At 39.0% G+C, this 19,490-nt stretch overlaps 1 protein-coding gene across 1 annotated transcript in view; it reads right to left on the bottom strand.

The window, feature by feature from the left end:
- The window catches only part of LOC142139871 (uncharacterized), a 481,886-nt gene that overhangs the window by 42,634 nt on the left and 419,762 nt on the right, over positions 1-19,490 (bottom strand). Inside the window, exons 91-94 of the mRNA XM_075197730.1 lie at positions 15,143-15,299; positions 14,885-14,974; positions 3,728-3,929; positions 1,294-1,472 (exon numbers count right to left, since the gene is read on the bottom strand). Coding sequence (XP_075053831.1) covers positions 1,294-1,472; positions 3,728-3,929; positions 14,885-14,974; positions 15,143-15,299 — 628 coding nt within the window. The remainder of the gene's footprint in view (positions 1-1,293; positions 1,473-3,727; positions 3,930-14,884; positions 14,975-15,142; positions 15,300-19,490) is intronic.

Raw genomic sequence — 19,490 nt, 5'->3', positions numbered from 1 at the left:
CTGTTAGTGAAGTTATTTATGGGTTCCTGTATGTACACCACTGAAAAATCATCCACACCACTGCCTGATACATGTGTCATTATCAGAAGTGTAGTTATCCAGAGGGTCAGGTGTGAGAGTAGTTTATAAGTGATTCATACTGTATACTGAATTAACACAATTAGAGTAAGGTACATTACTGTGATCAGCCACCTATACCAGTTAGGATGGAACTGCATGATAATATCTGAATTTAGTAGTAATTATGTTATTTGCCTGTTACTGTGATTTACATTGTATGCTCCTACTCCAAGCTTCAACTGAACTGTGTGTATTACATTGTTGTCTAAGTTTGCCTCCATTTATCTGCTATTTTACCCAAGCCACTGCACTTCTGCTTATTAACAACCATGCTGTGGTAGTTTGCTCCTATTTACAGGGGGTGTGGGTGGACGTCTGTATATATACACGCAAATTGACCATAGCCCCCAACCCTACCTCTTTTGTCAATCAGGCCAGGGGGTGTGACCACTCCTGATATCCAAGCTTATATCCATAATCCAAGCAAAATAAATCTCTTTGCATTTTATATTCCACTTCATTTTACATCCATATAAACCCATTATCACTAATAGGAGATATATATATATATATATATATATATATATATATATATATATATATATATATTGTGTGATCTATACCTGCTAACAAGGCTCCTTGTCATAGTGTGATAAAAGCTGACTCTGCTTTTCCCACTTATTAGGATTTAGCAATAACCTAGGCTAATGCTTAGGATATCTTGAAGGGTTGATATCATTTGAGATGCAGGTATAGTTTTTAATAAATACAATATTGAACAAAATTCAAAAATTGTACTTTAAGGGAAAAGACGCATAAGGGAACAATAAAGAAAGCAAGGAAATGATGTTGGTGGATATAAATACATATCCGGTTGCCTAAAACTATGTTAAATTTTAGATTAAATAATATTCCTCTCCCCACTACTTGATGCACAATCACAAATCTATAATTGAGATGTAGTTCAAGTAATTCAATTTCACAGGTATATATGGCAAATCCTATATAACAATAAGTTTATATCTGTGATTCAGTCCCACTGTCCAAAATAAATCCCACTTCCAATAGCGATTCAGAGCACACAAAGTGCAAATATGCTGCTCTTAGTAATTAATGTAGATTTGCATCAGTAATTAATGATAATGCAGTTCAGCCACATTTACATCTGCCTCCAAATACATAAGCTGGGACAGTGGTTGGGAGGGTGCAGTCGGTTAGGCTGCAAAAACATACCTCATGCAATAAATATCCATGATGAACTGCAAACTCCACTCTCAGTGCCAGTAACAAGGCCTCCGGGTTAACCAGTCTCCCAAGGTTTATGGAGGTCAGGGCCCCCTTTTCAGACTTGGCAAACGGCATTAGTCCTTTCTTCACCCACTGCTTTAACTGTTTGTGCGTCATATGCAGACCTAGGTGACATCAAATCATCAGACAGACAAACCAATTGTTATGTAGCCAAAACTGTATATTTTATGTACTCTAGTTGACACTCAAGAAAGATATATGGTTATGTTAAGCTGTCAGACAGTGTCAAGACAATGATAAACAATGAACACAGGATTGCTTTCAAGGCCTCATCTGCTTTTTACAATTTAGTGTTCACAAAGACTATGCTAGTCCCATTTTCAGTCAATTGCACATAATATGCTGAAATAGGTGAGAGGCTAAATATCCAGAATACACAGCAGCTATGTTGACTTATTGGCTCAGGATTTGCTCTATCTAATGCAGGAAGGTACACCGCCAAGCTAACAGTTTGACATTTAGATGGTCCATCTGTTTGTTTGAATTCTTGTCCAAATCTATAAAATTAGATGAAACTTGACAGGACTGAGAACATTAGGATAAAATGTATAATTTAGAAAATTTAAGTGGTAACTACACTGGTATGAGAAGATATTATTGTGTCTCACAACTCATAATATATTCTTAATTTAGTGTTTGATATGTGCAGCTTCTGGTATTCCTCTGATCTAGAAAATGTGTAGCTGTTTTAGCTGCACAGATGGCCATGTCCATTTATTGATATCAAAGATACCAACTTATATTAGTTTAATAGGATTGGTTTATGTAAGACTGTCTTTAGTCATGAGCTACTTCTATGTTTCACTTCTAAATGTTTAATATAAAACAAAGAAATGACAATAGGGGCACTTAATATGGTTTGATTATCCAGTCATTCAGTATAACTGATCTGCTATTTGTTCACTATTCTGAATTGTCATATTGTGAGGCCCTGACTTTACTATAATGAGTTCTATTAGGATGGTTACCCAGTGGTGGTTGCGCTTGACATATGCCGGTAATGAGCACATGACTTGTGGTCAGGGAGAGGGTGGGATGGAGTGGAGGACAGTCCACTGAACCCACAGCAGTCACTTACGGTGAATGCAAGTAAGTTGAGCATGCAGCTTCCAAAGAATAGCACCACAATGCCAATGCTCTTAACTTTAAGTGCACATTAGTGGGTATGGGATCATTGGGACCAATAGGTTTCATTCCCTACCTGTTACATGCTTTTACTTGAATATAGACACTTAAGTAGTATAGAAGCCACAAGTATCATAAAACACTTTATCATCCCTTACCAAGAACTACTACAACTTGGCTACTGAAGCATTAAACATTAATCTACAAAGTAACTAATCTTTATTACACAGATCACTGAGACACAAGAAATGTTTTAAGAATCAAACTGGCAACCATCTTGCATTAGCCTCCCAAAGCAATGTCCTCGTTTTTTTCTTACTTCCATTTATTTCCTAGAGTATTCACCCTCACCACTTTTTTTTGCCATGGTTGACATATTATCATAATTTTTTTCTCTCAAAATGCTCACAGAAAGTGTAATCTCCAATCCAATCACCAAATATCCGGATATGTAAAAAATTTGACCATGCACACAGATGACCATTGGTACAGATCCAATCTTTTAAGCACCATGCTAAGCAACTGGATCATACTGTATGCCAGGTCAGTCTATGTTCCTCTTCATTTTCTAGGTTGGTTGCTGACTTCACACGTGCAGATTGAGATTATTAGCCAACATGATTTTCATTTTCTGGTCTCTAAGTTAAGAGCCAAAGACAATGCAATGTTTATTTAATTGGGGCAAAATTCGTTCCTTCTCATCTAATTGTCATTTTTAATACCTCATTTTCCTCACTATCACACATATGCATTTTTTTTACCTAAATGCTTATTATTTATTTGTTTAAAGGCTAATAACTATACCACACTAAAAATTGTGTTTTGGATGGAATTAGGAGATCTAAAATAAAATACAAAGTTTTACTCACTGGCCCTTCTTATTAACTTCCCATTCATTGGCCTGATCCAGGGAGCATCGGTAAATAAAATAAAACTTTGCATTTTATAAAAGGTCACTTAATCCCCCCTAGAGTTAGACTTTAACTTGTGATATTGTAAACCGTGAAGTATAGTATCTGCAGAGTCTGAAAGTGGCTCTTGCTGCATTCATTCACTTCCTATCCAGTCTCTACACATATCATTCTTCTTCCTGTCAGAAATCCCATCATTACCAGCAGCTCAGTGTAGTAAAAATGATAGAAGATACCTGACATACAGTACTGAAGAGTAAATCCGTAATTTATGAATAGACTGAGAATGACGTGTTAGTAAGCCTATATGGTACATGACTTGCCTTCCAGCCAGGGTATAATATTGTGAGATGTTTGGCAGCTGTGTGAGGGAAGCCAAGATCTGGGGACCACTGCGTTTTCTAAGGCATCAGCAGCATCTCTTAGATCTTCTGGTATTGCAGTCACACCTCCCAGCAAACAATTTGATAACATAGAAACACTGTTTTTGATATGTTTAAGGTTTGTGTTCATCCAGTTGCACTCCTAAAACAAAGTAATAAAATCAGAACTGGGTAAAAGAAAAAAACCTACAATATATACTGTACATTGAAAAATCTATTTAAATATTTGGAACATGAACTTCAACTGTTATGGTCTATTTATATATTTGCTCTTAAGTAAACATTGGTTGTGTTGTATCAAGTCCAGAGTGAGTTCATATACTATGCTTCAGGAATGGATGGGCAATATGTCGCATATAATCAATTGATTATGGCAACTCATGATACATGTGTGGTTAATCTACACAGAAGTGTATTAACGCACAGCACAAAAAAAAAATCTTACCTAAATCACCATTTTTACCTTGTGTCCATTATATTTGCTGCACGCAAGGCACGGTCGGGGCCCAATATGGGTCTGTCACATTGCCCCTGTGTACTCCACCACACAGGGCAGTGTGTTTTTCAACTTTGTCAGCCCTTTTCTTTTTAAAGCTAAATGCACTTACTGGTACTCGGTTGCCCCCGGACTTGGGCACAGATGTGTGTATAGTGAAAATAACACTACTGGCAAGTGAAAGTACAGGACCATGAGGATCCCAATTGCTGGGTATCATGGAGAGCAGACAGAGATCAAAAGCGAAAAGAACAAAAATGGAGAGGAAAGTCAGATGATGCTGGAAACACGTAGAATCAAGCAGGAACAATTCACTGCTTAACAGGCACATAAGGATACCAATGCTATGGCCATCTTACATACAGTAATAATTAGTCTTGCATGGGAGATTCAAGCATAAATTCTGATTCAGGTGTATAGCTGGTGAATGGTTTATTTGGGTTCCAGGACTGGGCACATTGCCAATTGCCAGTCACACTATTGTTTGCGTTCCACTTCTGGACACAGGGGCATTCACTGGTTGTGACATTGTCCTGTATCCAGTAGACAGCATGAGCGTATATCGGGATGCAATCATTCCGGAAAATGCAACCATGCATCCGGCCATGTTGACTACACTTCAAATCTGGCACCAATTTAGCAAAGCATAGCGATCCCGAACTGAAACCTTAAGAAGCACAGGGACTAATACATAAGCGTGAATCTAGCAGCAATGAAAAAACTGTTATCCCAGGTAAATACTGTGACATATGCCCAGTCATAGCTTTCCCAAGAGCAATAACCCTGGGCCTCTGCATTGCTGCATAGTAATTACAAAGGGAAAGAGTCTACAAGAAATGCCAATAACAGCTCCTGGAGTTCTGATTTGTCATTAGTATCAGGATGCAGAAATTGTTTATATTGTGGACACAAAAAGCCAACTGGAGTCAACTGTAAGAGTGTTTTCTTATGTGAAACTATTAACAAATGAGTGGTAGATGTCAATGATTGTTGGCATAGGCATTTCCCCTTTGCAAAAAGCACATTTCAGAGTCAAGGTCCATGCAGGCAGTGACTGCATGATGGGGGTTGCTATATTGAAAGTCTGCTTTGCACCCTAGCCATTGGATTGCTTGTTTTATAAATTAACTACCAGAATGAGGGTTTGCTTTCTTCTTCAGTCACCAGATTGGGGTCTGATTTGCACACTAGCCACCAGACTCTATCAATACTAGCCACAAAGTGGGGGATTGCCTTCTATACTAACCACCAGATGTGGGTCTGATTTTTACACTAGGCTCTGAAATGAGCTCTATATTTCATAACAGTCACCATAAGGAGGTGAGGGTAAGACAGGGCTCTATTTGTCAAGTTCTATAGAGCCTCAAGGTTATAGATGGTGGCTCTGGCACACACAAATAACCCTATATATAAAGTTGCATAAAATCCTAATATTTAAACAAGGCCTCTTAATTTCATGATTTAGTAAAACAACTACAGAAGGTAATGTGTGCCATGTATGCCTGTTTCATGCTGTGCATGACACACTATTCTTTGTGAGTGGGTCACATGTCTACGACTGCACTACTGTAACTGTAAAAAAAAATCTCCAGAAAGAGTCTGTACATTGTGCGGGTCATTTTACATAAGTGCAGGATGACACAACTGTACATACAAAAAGAAGTGGTGTAGGCTACAATTCATTCTTCCATTGCATAAACATGGTTCCAATACACATTTTCATCTAACACTGTAGGCAAGAAATAACTGTGCAGTATGTCACAGCTGCTATGATGTTACAAGGCTTGTCAGACTGGATTACTGTTATTCCAGTCTATGAATATGAATTAGAAATTATGAATAATAATATTTATTATCTAAGTTCAGCACTGGAAGCTGTCTTAGTTGTCCAGCTGTACTTTATTTGATTCAAACAGAACATAAAAAATAAAAACTTTGATGTGATGTCAATCCTAATTCTTGAGCTAGTTTTACTTGTTAATTCATATACACAAAAATCAGTTCATACAGCTGCATTAGAAATATACTGTAGCTCTGCTATAAAATACAATCAATGTGATGCTCAACATATAGTACAACATATTGGAAAGAACATATCAGTCTATAGATTTTGAAATAACATGGGACAAATAGAAGAATGCACAGTAGTAAATAAAATATATTTTTTGAGGAATAAGATTGTCAGTTCAGTTCTGTTTAGTTTTTCACTGAAAGCACTGCTGTATAACAATGAGTCCAAAATAACACAACACGTGTTTAAACAAAATATGATTTTAAATTCCTCAAAACTACAGTGAAAGGTAACAATATTTATTTTTAAACTAATAGAATGACCTCTAGATCTGTTATGAGTTGAAGGAAGCAGATGAAAAGTAACAAAAAAATATGCATAACAATTTTATAGTACTTTTTAGAGATACACCAAATTTAGGATTTGTTGGTTAACATTTTATTAATATTTACATATATAATGCACATAAATAAGGTACAGTGCAAAAGCATAGCCAGGGAACTAGTATTTAAGAAATGTCTAAGTGTACTATTCTTTGTCATTACAAATATTGGTCGCCAGTCCATACAAAATTTGAATTTCATGCGTACAGTATATGACTTGGATATTATGCCATCCATTTATCATAGCTTGGGTTACTCCCCATTTGTTCATGAAGGGCTTAGGGTTCTATTACTTTTAACTTTGCCCAATAGGTTTTCTTAGTGTACGAAAATGTTTTCATTAGCTTTGTGAACTCTGCAAAATGATCCATCTGCAAACTAAGTTTTTTGATTTGCATCTTCTTATGCATGTCAGTGTGTAATTTGTCTAAAAATAATTGATGGAGAAATTTTGATATCCGGGGTGTTAAGCAGTTTCTGAAGTACATAGAACCAACCCATGTTCTACAAGTAGGGTGATGTAAAGCAGGCGCGGGCTGGGAGAGGGAAGCCCGGGGGGCACACAGGCGGCCGCATCACATGAAAAGGCAGGCGGCCGCGTCATTGATGATGCGGCCGCATCCCCTGTCATGTGATGCGGCCGCCTGTGCGCTGACGCGGCCGCATCTCATGTCATCAGATGCGGCCGCGGGGAAAGTGCTGTATTTTGCATCCGGGGGCCGGCCGGCCTACCCCCCCGGCCCGAGTAGCGGTCTGACCGAGCGGCCCGGGCCAGCCCGCCCCTGATGTAAAGCCATTCAGGTAATTATTCCTTGTTGTCCAGTTCCATAGGATCCTTCTTTTTATGGTTAATAAAGAGTAGCATATGGTCTAGAATATACTTTCTTTTGTCCATGTTAACATACTGTGTTACATAATCCCCAAATTGCATTATGTCAGGTGCAATTGCAGACACTGGGCCTAATTCATCATGAACAATAATGCCAATACGTGCTGTAATTTGCGCAAAAGTAATCTGCGCATGTCCAGTACTAGGCCATATGCCAGTAAATGCAGCAGCGCCCATCTTCAAGCGCAAAGTACCCTTCCTACGGCCTACAATCTCATGGGCAGAACAGGAACAGGGAAGGGACTGGGCGTATGTACAGTAAGGGCGTGCCCAGCTTTGGGCATCTCAATGGTATGTGCTTTCTGCCATATCACTTGCACAAGCTCTCAGGTAGGGTGTAAGAGCTGATTACTAGTGATGATGGCTGTATATTCATGCTAGAACATGTGTATGCAACCAAGAGCAACTGTAAAAGTGTATTACATGTTCTATAGACATAATAATATCCTGATACATGTATTTTATGGGGGGAGGGGTTGGACAACCTTTTTTAACAATTTTTTCATCAATGGCCATATTACTAACAGGTGGGGGCTGCTATAGGTGCATACCTTGTGAAGTGTTTCCAGTAGTCTATGATCCTTTCCAATACTGCATATAACAACGTATTTCATAAGTATATGCTGTTTACTTTACTGTCAACTTTTCGAAAGTCAAATGCTCAAGTTTGTCTATTCATCATAAAACTTATTTTACAGCTTTAAACCCTATCAACATACTACAAATCATTCGGTGCCACTGAAATTATGGTACATAGCTATAAACTACTGTGGCTAGAAATAACGGGCCTGAGTCATTAAGGAGAGCAAAGTAAAAAAAAAAAGGAGTAACTTTGTACTTTGGCAAAACCATGTTGCATTGTATGGGGAGGTACATTTAAAATGTGTGGACAGATTTATACTTGCGCTAGGGCATGTCCTAGATCAACCTTAAATTTCAGTGTAAAAATAAAGCTATCAAGTATTTGTATGAAAAAAACAATATTTTCCATACATGCAAAATAAACTAATTTGCACCCCTTGCACTGTAACATGGTTTGTTCAGGATCGGATGTACTCTTTTTTTTGCCTTGCTCTCCTTAATGACACAGGCCCAACATGTTTATTTTAGGCATCCAATTTATGAAAGCAATTGTTAAATTACAATTTTATAACTTTTAGACATTACACATTATAAAGATGAATTGCACACTTCTTAAATGATCAGATTATCTTAATATATGTAAAAGGTTTGTAAATTGTGTAAACTAGTCACAGTTTACAAGATTTATTTTCAATGGCAAATGATGTTAAATCAGCTTACTTACATTATTTTACACAAAACAATCCTGCAAAAACCATGACTTCCTGTACAAGTGTCTTAATAAGCTCTCTTATGCTTCATTGCAGAAATGTGAGAATATTTTCCAATTAAGTGGTTAACCATAATACCACTATGGTCAATTCAAACTGCTCATCACAATAAAGACATTCAGAGAGCGATGTTCTTTCTATTATGCCTGCAATCCAAAGTGCATTGGTCTGCAACTTCCCCTGTTGCCAATGATTAATAACCCATAAGCGGGAAGAGTCCACAAAGAAAAGTGCCAAGAGTAGCAGGTGCAGAAGGCTTTATATTATCATGACTGCTACAAGCTAATTCAGCAGTGTCAGCTCTAACTGTTATATTCTGATGATAAAATATTACCAGGGTTGAAATTGATGTTCTCTGCTGCCCTTAAAAGAACAGAAGCCTTCCCAATGTCATGAAAAGCAATGATGCTTGTTACGCACTGAAAAGTGAAATCGTTTGTGGAGCATAAACTAACACAAATGTGTTATTATACACTTTGGGGCTGATCCAGAGTGAATACAACACTAGTTTGCATTTAAAGTTTGCACTGTGCATGCCCAAAACAATGCGCTCATGCAAATTTCCCTAATTTTGCCTCTTACACCAACCTTTGTCTGGATAGGCAGCAATAATGTAGACAGAGTACAGGAAAAGCGTTTTTTGCGCGATTGCAAACAGATGCAGACCAGGAAAAAGATGCATTTACAGATGCAAATACCTGATGATGAGGATGATCACTGACACTAGAGAACTGCTTTTGATTTGGCAATTGCAAATACTCCGCTGACACTGATTGGTGCTTTCTTCGTCGCTGAGGCATATAATATGCTTTTGGGTCATTCCACATCAGATCACCCAAAAAAACATGATTTGTCCGTCTGAGATTTTTTGGAAATTTTTTTAGTTAAGAGAGGATGTCAAAACAACTATTTCTGCCAAATATCTCGACTGTCTGACAATTAGTTGATTATATATTGATTTTTCAATTTATTAAATAATTTACTAATCGCAGCTGCAAATTAGTATTCTGTTTTGCATCTAAGTTAAATACTGACTGTTTTTTCATGTAGCACACAAATACTTGATAGCTTATTCGTACACTGAAATTTAAAGTTGATATTTGTGTGCTACATGAAAAAACAGGCAGTGTTTGACTTATGTGCAAAACAGAACACTAATTTGCACCCCTTGCATTGTAACATGGTTTTGTCCAGGAGACTGAAATAAGAAGTTTCTCAAGTTAAGATCCTTAATGAATCAGGCCCCTTGTTCCTCATCATTACATTGAATGATATACCCAATGTACTAGATGTTATCATACACTGCTGCTATGTATGTTCCAGGTTGCAGATCACTTTCAGGGGCGAACGCAGGATTTAGAAGGGGGGGTTTCCGCCCCCCCGGAAAAAAAAATAATTATTGCGAGAGGGAGCAGCTCCATTTCGGCGAGTCTAAATTCTACAGCAGCCGCGGCGCTGTCAAGCAGCATCCGCGGCAATGCTGTATTATACTACAATACAGCACTGCCGCGGATGCTTCTTTGACAGCGCCGCGGCTGCTGTACATTACCGTTGGGTCGCGGGGGGGGGGGGGGGGGGGGGTGGGTTTCTGGAGAACCAGAAACCCCCCCTGCGTGCGCCACTGACTTTTGTCCACATTTTTTGTGACTGTGGTCATAGTGACACTAACTTTGGTTCCTTCTGTCTTTATGTCGTCTGATGACAATCGATATATGTGTAGCTCATCATTACTAATAGACCGAAATCTGTGGTGAGAAAGTGTTCCTGCTACAGTGTTTGCTGTTTGTAGACGGCTATGCAGCTTGGTTTCGCAGTCTTGTATTTCGTTTTGTGACACGTAAAAAAAACTTTATGCCATGTACATTTTCATTTGCCCAGGTCCAAAGGCGTCAAGATGTGATGGGTTTCCACTGCTTGCAGACTGGTGCGTGTGGCTAGACGTTTAACTGTCCCTCCAATACCATCACATGGACTCTTACCATGAGATGTGGCAAAAAATTTCATTCTGCTTGAATGTTGAACTCATCCTTATTGAAGCATAAATTAAAAACGTTTTCGCAATTCTTATATAATGCACTAGCACCATCACTAAATTCACAGTGTTTCATAGCTACCGTAATGAAGGCTTGCACAGTTATAACTACATGGTCATGGGTATCGCTAATAACGCACATGCTCACACAGTTTGAAGTGTCACAATCATCTTGCCTAAAATATACAACAAGCCGACAGTTACCGTGTTTTTTGGTCCACTTCAGTGACATAACTTTTAAGCTTTTTCTGGCTCCTTTTTCTGTGAGACAAAAAAGGATTACAGCACATTTTCTGAAATTCTTCCTATCTTAGCAGCAGAAGCTTTTCATGATGTTAGCAGACTGAGGTTTCAGGATCATTGGTTACTGCATTTGAAACTTCAGTTCTCGGAATCAAAAGTTCTTTTTCTTCATCTGTAGAGTGGTCCCAGCTATGTAATCAAAAGTTCTTTGAGTAAATAGTAATATGGCAGTCTGTATGTAAAAGACTACCAAATGAGCAGCTGCCATGATTGACTCTTTCTGTGTCTCCCTCTCTCTTTCTCTGGAAAGTTTCAGCTTTGGTCTCTCTAAAGGGAATCCCCTTCCTATCAGTTTCTGTTTGTTTCATTTCCTGTATGGGAGTTTTATCCCATTGCCTCAGTTTAGTTCACTTTTTTGGTATGGTTGTTAACAATATGTAAATTATGTATGCTGTACAGCAGTAATCGAGCATCAACTTCATTATTTTTTTTTCTCCACTATGAAACAGAGTACCTGGCTGATTTTTTTTTGTGGTAGTAATTTATACCTTTTTTAAACATCCCCCAAAAAATGGGATCCCTAATGTCAATTGAGCCTAGCGTTTTTAATGATATTCAAAAACCGTGCGTTTTTGCCGTAACACAAAACATGAGGCAGAAAAAGTAATTTGGTTTGGATTTTCGATTTAGGAGGAAGAGTTACCTTAGGGGTCCAAATTTTGTGTCGATTCCTTAATAAACACTCGTAATACTTCAAATAAACTGGATAAAGAAGCCGCGATTAGTAAATTATGTAATAAATTGAAAAATCAATATATAATCAATTGTCAGACAGTCGAGATATTTGGCAGAAATAGTTGTTTTGACATCCTCTCTTAACTAAAAATTTTTCGTAGAAATCTGAGGTGGGTGGTGGACAACCCTGGCTGAACTGACATGGAATGACCCTTTTGTGTGTTTGTTTAAACAAAACTTTTTTTTCGTACAAGAGACAGGGATTTGTTTATGATGTTTTAGAGAGGATTTTTAGGTTTTATTCATGGCTAATAGCAAATGTGTTTGTTATTCATGAAAGAAATGGTTTAAAAATGGGCGCAAGTGTCTCATGTGTATCAGGAGTTAACCAGGCACATATACTACCAGTGGCGCACGCAGGGGGGGTTTCTGAGTCTCCAGAAACCCCCCCTGCGCTAACTAAGTGGCCGCTATAGCTGCACTGTCCTATACAGCAGCCGCGGCGCTGTCAAAGAAGCGTCCGCGGCGGTGCTGTAGTGTATACAGCACCGCCGCGGACGCTTCTTAGACAGCGCCGCGGCTGCTGTATAGGACAGCGCTGAAGAAATGGAGCTGCTGCGCATGCGCAGCAGCTCTCGCGGGGGGTGGTTTTTTTTTTGGGGTCGGGGCGGGAAACCCCCCCCCCCCCCGACAATACTCTGTTCGCCCTGACTACTCTTGCTGACCTGAATGCATCTTAAGATAGTTGCAACTTTGCATATACACGCAATTGCAATTTTTATTTTGTAAATGCATTTTACATCTGTGATTTGGGGCGCAATTGCGGCATCTCAGCATCAAAACGTTTATCTTACAAGCAGATATTAAAAAATTAGTTATTCCGTGTGTGCTTTCCCAAAACTAGCCCCAATTAATTATTGAAACCAAAGTCCCCATTAAATTGAGCGGTTTGGAAATAAGAGTCGGAGGTTTATCTATTGAGAACTCCAGAGGGATACATTGAGAACGAGCTGCATTGTACAACCCTTCATAGTGGATTTTACCTAATGAGTCCAGTTTTTAACACTAAAGTTTATGTTGTAAAAAAAAGAACTGGACTATGTTTAGAAATTAAAAAGTGACGCTAAGTTGTTACTTTTTTAATTAAAATACAGACTAGAGGAGCTAGAGAGTCGTATATAACATTGTAAGATCTTATAGAAATAATTAATATATTAGAACAGTTACAGTTTTCTTTATATAATAAATTGCTGCTTATGTTGGCCCCTATTTAAAAACATAAAAATAAAGAAGGATTTTGGTTATAACTGACATGTAATAATGGCCGGTACTATATTTTGACAGCAAAGATATTTTTTTTCTAATAGAAATGCCCTGCTAGGATTGTCTGTTTCTAAAATGAGATGCAGAAAAAAAAGATTGCAAACAAGTATAGCAATGGGCATAACTACCAGGTGGTAGGGGCAAAAAGCTGCTATGGGGCGGCAGTTGAGAAGACCATCGTGTTACTGCCACTTGCACTTCCAGGTCCTGATCCCCTCTTGCACACCCTCTGGGAGCATTGCGCATATTTACAGTCAGCAGTGAGCTTAATGCATTGGAAGCCTCAGAATAGTGTGCACAAGAGCTGCCATTCTACTCCAAAGTTAAACTCTGTTAAACTCCAGAGGAAGGAAACAGGTGGCCGACCCTGCAAGCTAAGTGTTGGGAGAAGTGGGTGCCCCATGAAAACTTTTCTATGGGTCCCACACATTTCTGTGATTCTGCTGCCTGTAGCATATATTGTTCTTCTAACAGTACAATCTATTCAGGCAACTCTATTAACACTCACCCTATCATAGAGTGAGATGGAATAAACATTCTGAGCAAATCTGAGTGAACTCTTATTAAATGATATACTGAGAAAAAGAATAGTTCTAATCACCTAGGCAAAGCACAGTTCACCTTCAACTACGCTATAACGGTAGAGTATGTAATTTACAAACATAAAGAAAAGCAAAAGAAAACATAAAAAACATAATAAACCTCATTTTAAATGTTAAAATTCTGGGATAAATTTCTATTTTTTAGAGTAAGCGCACCGGGAGACACACTATTAGCTACTATTAACACACTATTTAAATCATAGTAGCATGAGATGACCGGTAGTTGTGAGTCTCCTAGCAAAATTTTCCTCTAGCAATGAAGAAGTATAGTGGTATCTAACAGTGTAGCACCTAAGTGCACCGGCCCCCCGATTCACACTAGACCCTTCATGTGCGTCCACCTCATAAATAAATAATGGTGGCTCTGCCTGTGGCATTCTTAATAGCATTTTCTTTTTTTCAGAAGTGCCAGCATGGTGCTTTCACATAGCTTGTTCTTTAATGGGATGGTGGTGTAGTATACTTTCAATTGGACACGTTTTAAAGCAACCATGAACACATTTTGGACCTGATTCAGAGTATGCCCATTTGCTCTTTGTGCTTTGTCACACTGTACAAGCACAGAAAGTGAACATATGCAACTGCGGCTATTCTGGGCTGCAACTTTTTGCCACTTACGACTCCTTACTCCTGCAGTGGGGTGATGGGGGAGGGAAAGGCTGTTCTAAAGTAGACAATGGACAGTAAGGGTATGTTCGACCAATTGCGTTCAAATTCAAATTGGAACAGTCACAGATACGGCTGATAAAGAGGTTTTATACGTGGGTGGTCATAGGCAGGTGTAAGTAGCAGATGAGGATGATGACTAACACCTGATGTAGCAAACTGCATGTAATTAGAGGTTTGCAAATTAATTGCAGAAACTTACTGAGATTTTAGTAGTTGCACGACTGTAGAGTAGAATTTGCCAAGCGTGTTGTAGGAAAAAAAATTTGACTTATAGAATTATTATTTTTTTAGGTGGCTCTACAGCTTCCCATAGCTAACTGATCCCAAATCTTTAGCTCTTTGGACAGTTTCATGAATGTTACCTGTAAAAGTATGTGTTTACTAATTTGATCTTCTGCAGTTCCATGATTACTGGAAAACACATTTTTGAAAGATGGATGTAGAACATCAATCTGCAAAAAGAAGATAAAAGGAAATATTCAGGCTTACAATTTACTATACCAAGTAACACTATACATATAATTTACATTAGATCTCTACTTAACGCACTTTATTAAATAAATCTGTTATTTATAAGTATTCATGTGAATTCACTTGGGATTTTTTGCACTTTAACATACCTGTATCAATGGAGGAAGTTGCTCTAACACTGTATTACAGGTTGTACGCAGGTCAGCCAACTGTTTTACAGAATTATGATCTTCAGGGATGATCAAAGGCAAAGAACTACTCATTGCATCACACATTGCTGACAGGTCCTGCATGAATTCTGAAGCACTGAAATGAAAATCAAAACAATTTTGCATTGGATTCCGTACTTGGTAAAATTTAGATTATATTAAATTGTATGGGCATACAATTAAGATTTTAAATCTGTTAATGTCAATATATTAGCACCCACCAAGCCGATATATCAATGTATATCAATTTACATATACTGAAATACCATATTTAAATAGTCCTATAAAAAGAAATCTATTCAAACCTTTCCCCTAATCATGGCTCATGCTATCATTAGGCAATTCTAGGAGGTTGCCAAGGTTTGGGGGAAGTTTAAAATATTGAATGAGTGAAAGAACCTTGAAGCATGGTAAATCTTGGTGCCTACTATGTTACCCATGGCACCCCACACTAGACACAACAATTGCTGACATTGAGGGGCAGCCATCAGCATTTACTTAGCTGTGTGGTTGCCAGGTGATGCTTCTCCGTGTCAATGATACACTGGGAATGTGGTGCTGAACTAAGATATCACTGCCCAGTGCCATATTTCCAGTGTGACAAGAGCAAAAGATACCACCACCACCTCAATTTGTTCATCTGCAAAGGTAAGAAGTGAGTAGGGAGAGGGGGCACAGGGCACCCATGGATCCTCTGCCTGCCATGTCACCAGCATTGATGCTCCCTTTACAAATCAAGTATTTAATAAAATACCACCTTGCCAAAAGAGAGCTAAGATAATTTTTTTTGTGTAACTTATTAGCCTGCATGCCTTTAAAATCTCCCTATCAAATGATGTGACAAATTGATCTTATCCTCCACAATTAATCTACTTTGAGAGTGGTGGTCCCAGCAAGATGCAGAACTTATGTCAAATTTGGATCTGTGGCCAGTGCGTTCTTCTCAGCCCCATGGAGTTTAAAGATCTGGGTAATACAATACAATGGGTGAAATTTCGAAAATAGAAAAAAAATTATTTTTGATCAAACTATCCTGTGTTGTCCATCATGTACATAAATATGTTCACACTTTATTCTGCCCTGCCTGCAGAAACTTAGGTGACAGTTATCAGAATTTCAGACCATCATAGTACTGGAAAAGTATTGCCTACTTTCATTTTTGGACCAACACTTTAATAACATTTTAATTTTGATTGTTTAATTGATTGTTTAATTACAATAGCTTATGTATTTACAGAAATACCATATTTTTCGCTCCAGACGCACTTTTCCCCCCCAAAAAAGTGGGGGAAAAAGTGTGTGCGTCTTATGGATCGAATACTGCTGGCAAGACGCTACCCTTGAAAAAGTCCCGAAGTCATCTGTGACCCGACACAAACGCCGGGAATCCCCAATCTAACACTCAGTCTGCCGGTTAGCTGACCTGTACACGGACTGATGCAGGCACACCCCCGGAAATGCAGCGTGGCTGGAAGAGACTGAGAGCAGAGAGCAAACAGCAAGTATCACTATATCCACCTCGTTCAATATCTGATAATAGCGCTGATAATAGAACTACCTACTTGATTACTTATTATCCTCTAGTGTGATCTGGATGGATTTTTTTCTACAGCAACACGTTATAGCGGTTGGATTATTTGGTATAACAGGACACGGGTTCTGTGTGGAACCATCACTTAAATATCATTAGACCACACTGGCAAGTGACACTGGGAGTGAAGGGGCCAGTGTATTTTGTGTGAGTGAAGGGGCCAGTGTAGGTTTTCCTCCTCTAAAAACTAGGTGCGTCTTATAGTCAGGTGCGTCTTATGGAGCGAAAAATATGGTACATGTACCCAAACAAAATATGCCTAAATAGTGCAAAAGGATCTTATTGAAATAAAGCCGGAAGACCAATCATCAGCCATCTAAGGGGTAAAAACAGTTCACTTTGTGTGTACAAATAAGGTTCGTTGGGTGCCAATTAAATCTAGAATGTCCAACAAAAAGCTCAGTGTTCGCCCCTTAATGTTGATTACAATATCTCATCCTGCAAAACTACATCTAATTTTTGCACTTGGGTACAAAATTAGTTAAATTACTGTAACCTTAATTTTCCCAGTTCTCCCAGCTTCAGCAATTAGAAGGAGCAAATTGTTGCTCCCCTTGTTCAACTCCATTTTGACATACTAGTCTATGAGGGTAAGCACAAATAAGTGCATTGACATGCATGGACAGACACATTTTGCACCTGTACATTATGTATTCATAAATTACTTTTAAATGTTATATTGACCTCCAGAACAACTCAATGGTTTATATTCCTCAGCATCCACTGCAAAAGAAGGGCTGGGAAGAGTATGACATACAGGACCTCCCAACACTGAGACATGCAGAACCAGGACAAGATAAACCCTGCCCCAATGCAAGCAAACCCCGCCCAGATGCTCCCCAAAATACTCAGTTTTGGGTGAAATCCAGCCATTTTCATGTAAGCTCCCCTTTTGAAGTCACAATTTCGAACTGTTCCGCTGAAATTAAGGATGAGCGGGCTCGGATTCCGCTAATCCGAGCCCACCCGAAAAGTGCGGATCCGACGGGATCCGAGCACTGTTCGGGTATTTCCGGCGGCTAAATGAAACCAAAACGGTGCTATGACATCCAAGTCTCGCGTCGGATCTTGCGAGACTCGGATGTCATAAATTCTCAGCTTGCGGCGGCCATCTTCATTTCGCCTGACATCAGGGAAGAGGGAGGGTGTGTAGGGTAGTGGTGCTCCTGCGTGATCAGTCCAGTGCTCTGTCCTTGCTGAGTCCAGTGGTGCTTTATGCTTGTGTCCAGTGCTCTGTCCTTGCTGAGTCCAGTGGTGCTTTTGTCCTGTGATCTGTCCTGTTGAGTCCATTGGTGCTTTTGTCCTGTGCTCTGTCCTGCTGAGTCCGGTGGTGCTTTGGCCAGTGTCTGTCCTGCTGAGTCCGGTGGTGCTTTAGTCCTGTGCTTTGTTGTGCTAAGTCCCTACAAATTTTATAATTATTAAAAACTCCTAAAAAATCCCCAAAAAATTATAAAAAAAATAAATATAAAAAAATAATTTAAAAAAAATATTAAAAAATAATTTAAAAAGTATAAGAAAATTCTAGAGCAATATATTATTGCAGTCCCAAAAAATAGGTACTGCTATCTAAATTACTACGTTCACTGTTTCTGCAGTCCCAAAAAATAGGAACTGCAATCTATATTACTACGTTCACTGTTTAAGCAGTCCAAAAAAATAGGTACTGCAATCTATATTACTACGTTCACTGTTTCAGCAGTCCAAAAAATAGGAACTGCAATCTATATTACTACGTTCACTGTTTCAGCAGTCCCAAAAAATAGGAACTGCAATCTATATTACTACGTTCACTGTTTAAGCAGTCCAAAAAAATAGGTACTGCAATCTATATTACTACGTTCACTGTTTCAGCAGTCCAAAAAATAGGAACTGCAATCTATATTACTACGTTCACTGTTTAAGCAGTCCAAAAAAATAGGTACTGCAATCTATATTACTACGTTCACTGCTTCAGCAGTCCAAAAAAATAGGTACTGCAATCTATATTACTACGTTCACTGTTTCTGCAGTCCCGAAGTGTGTGTGGTTTAGGGGTACGCTCTCTTGTGCTGCATATAATGAAGTACAAAAATTTGGAGGATAAAGTAGGGAAAGATCAAGACCCACTTCCTCCTAATGCTGAAGCTGCTGCCACTAGTCATGACATAGACGATGAAATGCCATCAACGTCGTCTGCCAAGGGCGATGCCCAATCTCCTAGTAGAGGGCATGTAAAATCCAAAAAGCCAAAGTTCACTACAATTAGTAAAAAAAGAAAATTCAAATCATCTGAGGAGAAACGTAAACTTGCCAATATGCCATTTACGACACAGAATGGCAAGGAACGGCTTAGGCCCTGGCCCATGTTCATGACTAGTGGTTCAGCTTCACCCAAGGATCTAAGCCCTCCTCCTCCCCACCCCTCTAAAAAATTTAAGAGACTTAAGCTATCAGCAAACAACTCTGCCTTCTAAAGAGATGGCATCACAAATCCCCAAGGCGAGACCAAGGGTGTTGGTGGTTGCGAAGCCTGACCTTCCCATCACTGTACGGGAAGAGGTGGCTCCTTCCACCATTTGCAGCATGCCCTCTGCATATGCTGGAAGGATCACCCACAGTCCAGTTACAGATTTGGCTAATGAAGGTGTGAATGTTGTACACCGGGAGGAGGATATTGATGTAGCTGGCGCTGAGAAACTATTGATGTAGCTGGCGCTG

Source organism: Mixophyes fleayi, chromosome 2, assembly GCF_038048845.1.
Source record: "Mixophyes fleayi isolate aMixFle1 chromosome 2, aMixFle1.hap1, whole genome shotgun sequence".
Lineage (NCBI taxonomy): Eukaryota > Metazoa > Chordata > Amphibia > Anura > Limnodynastidae > Mixophyes > Mixophyes fleayi.
This window is presented reverse-complemented; position numbering and strand designations above follow the sequence as displayed.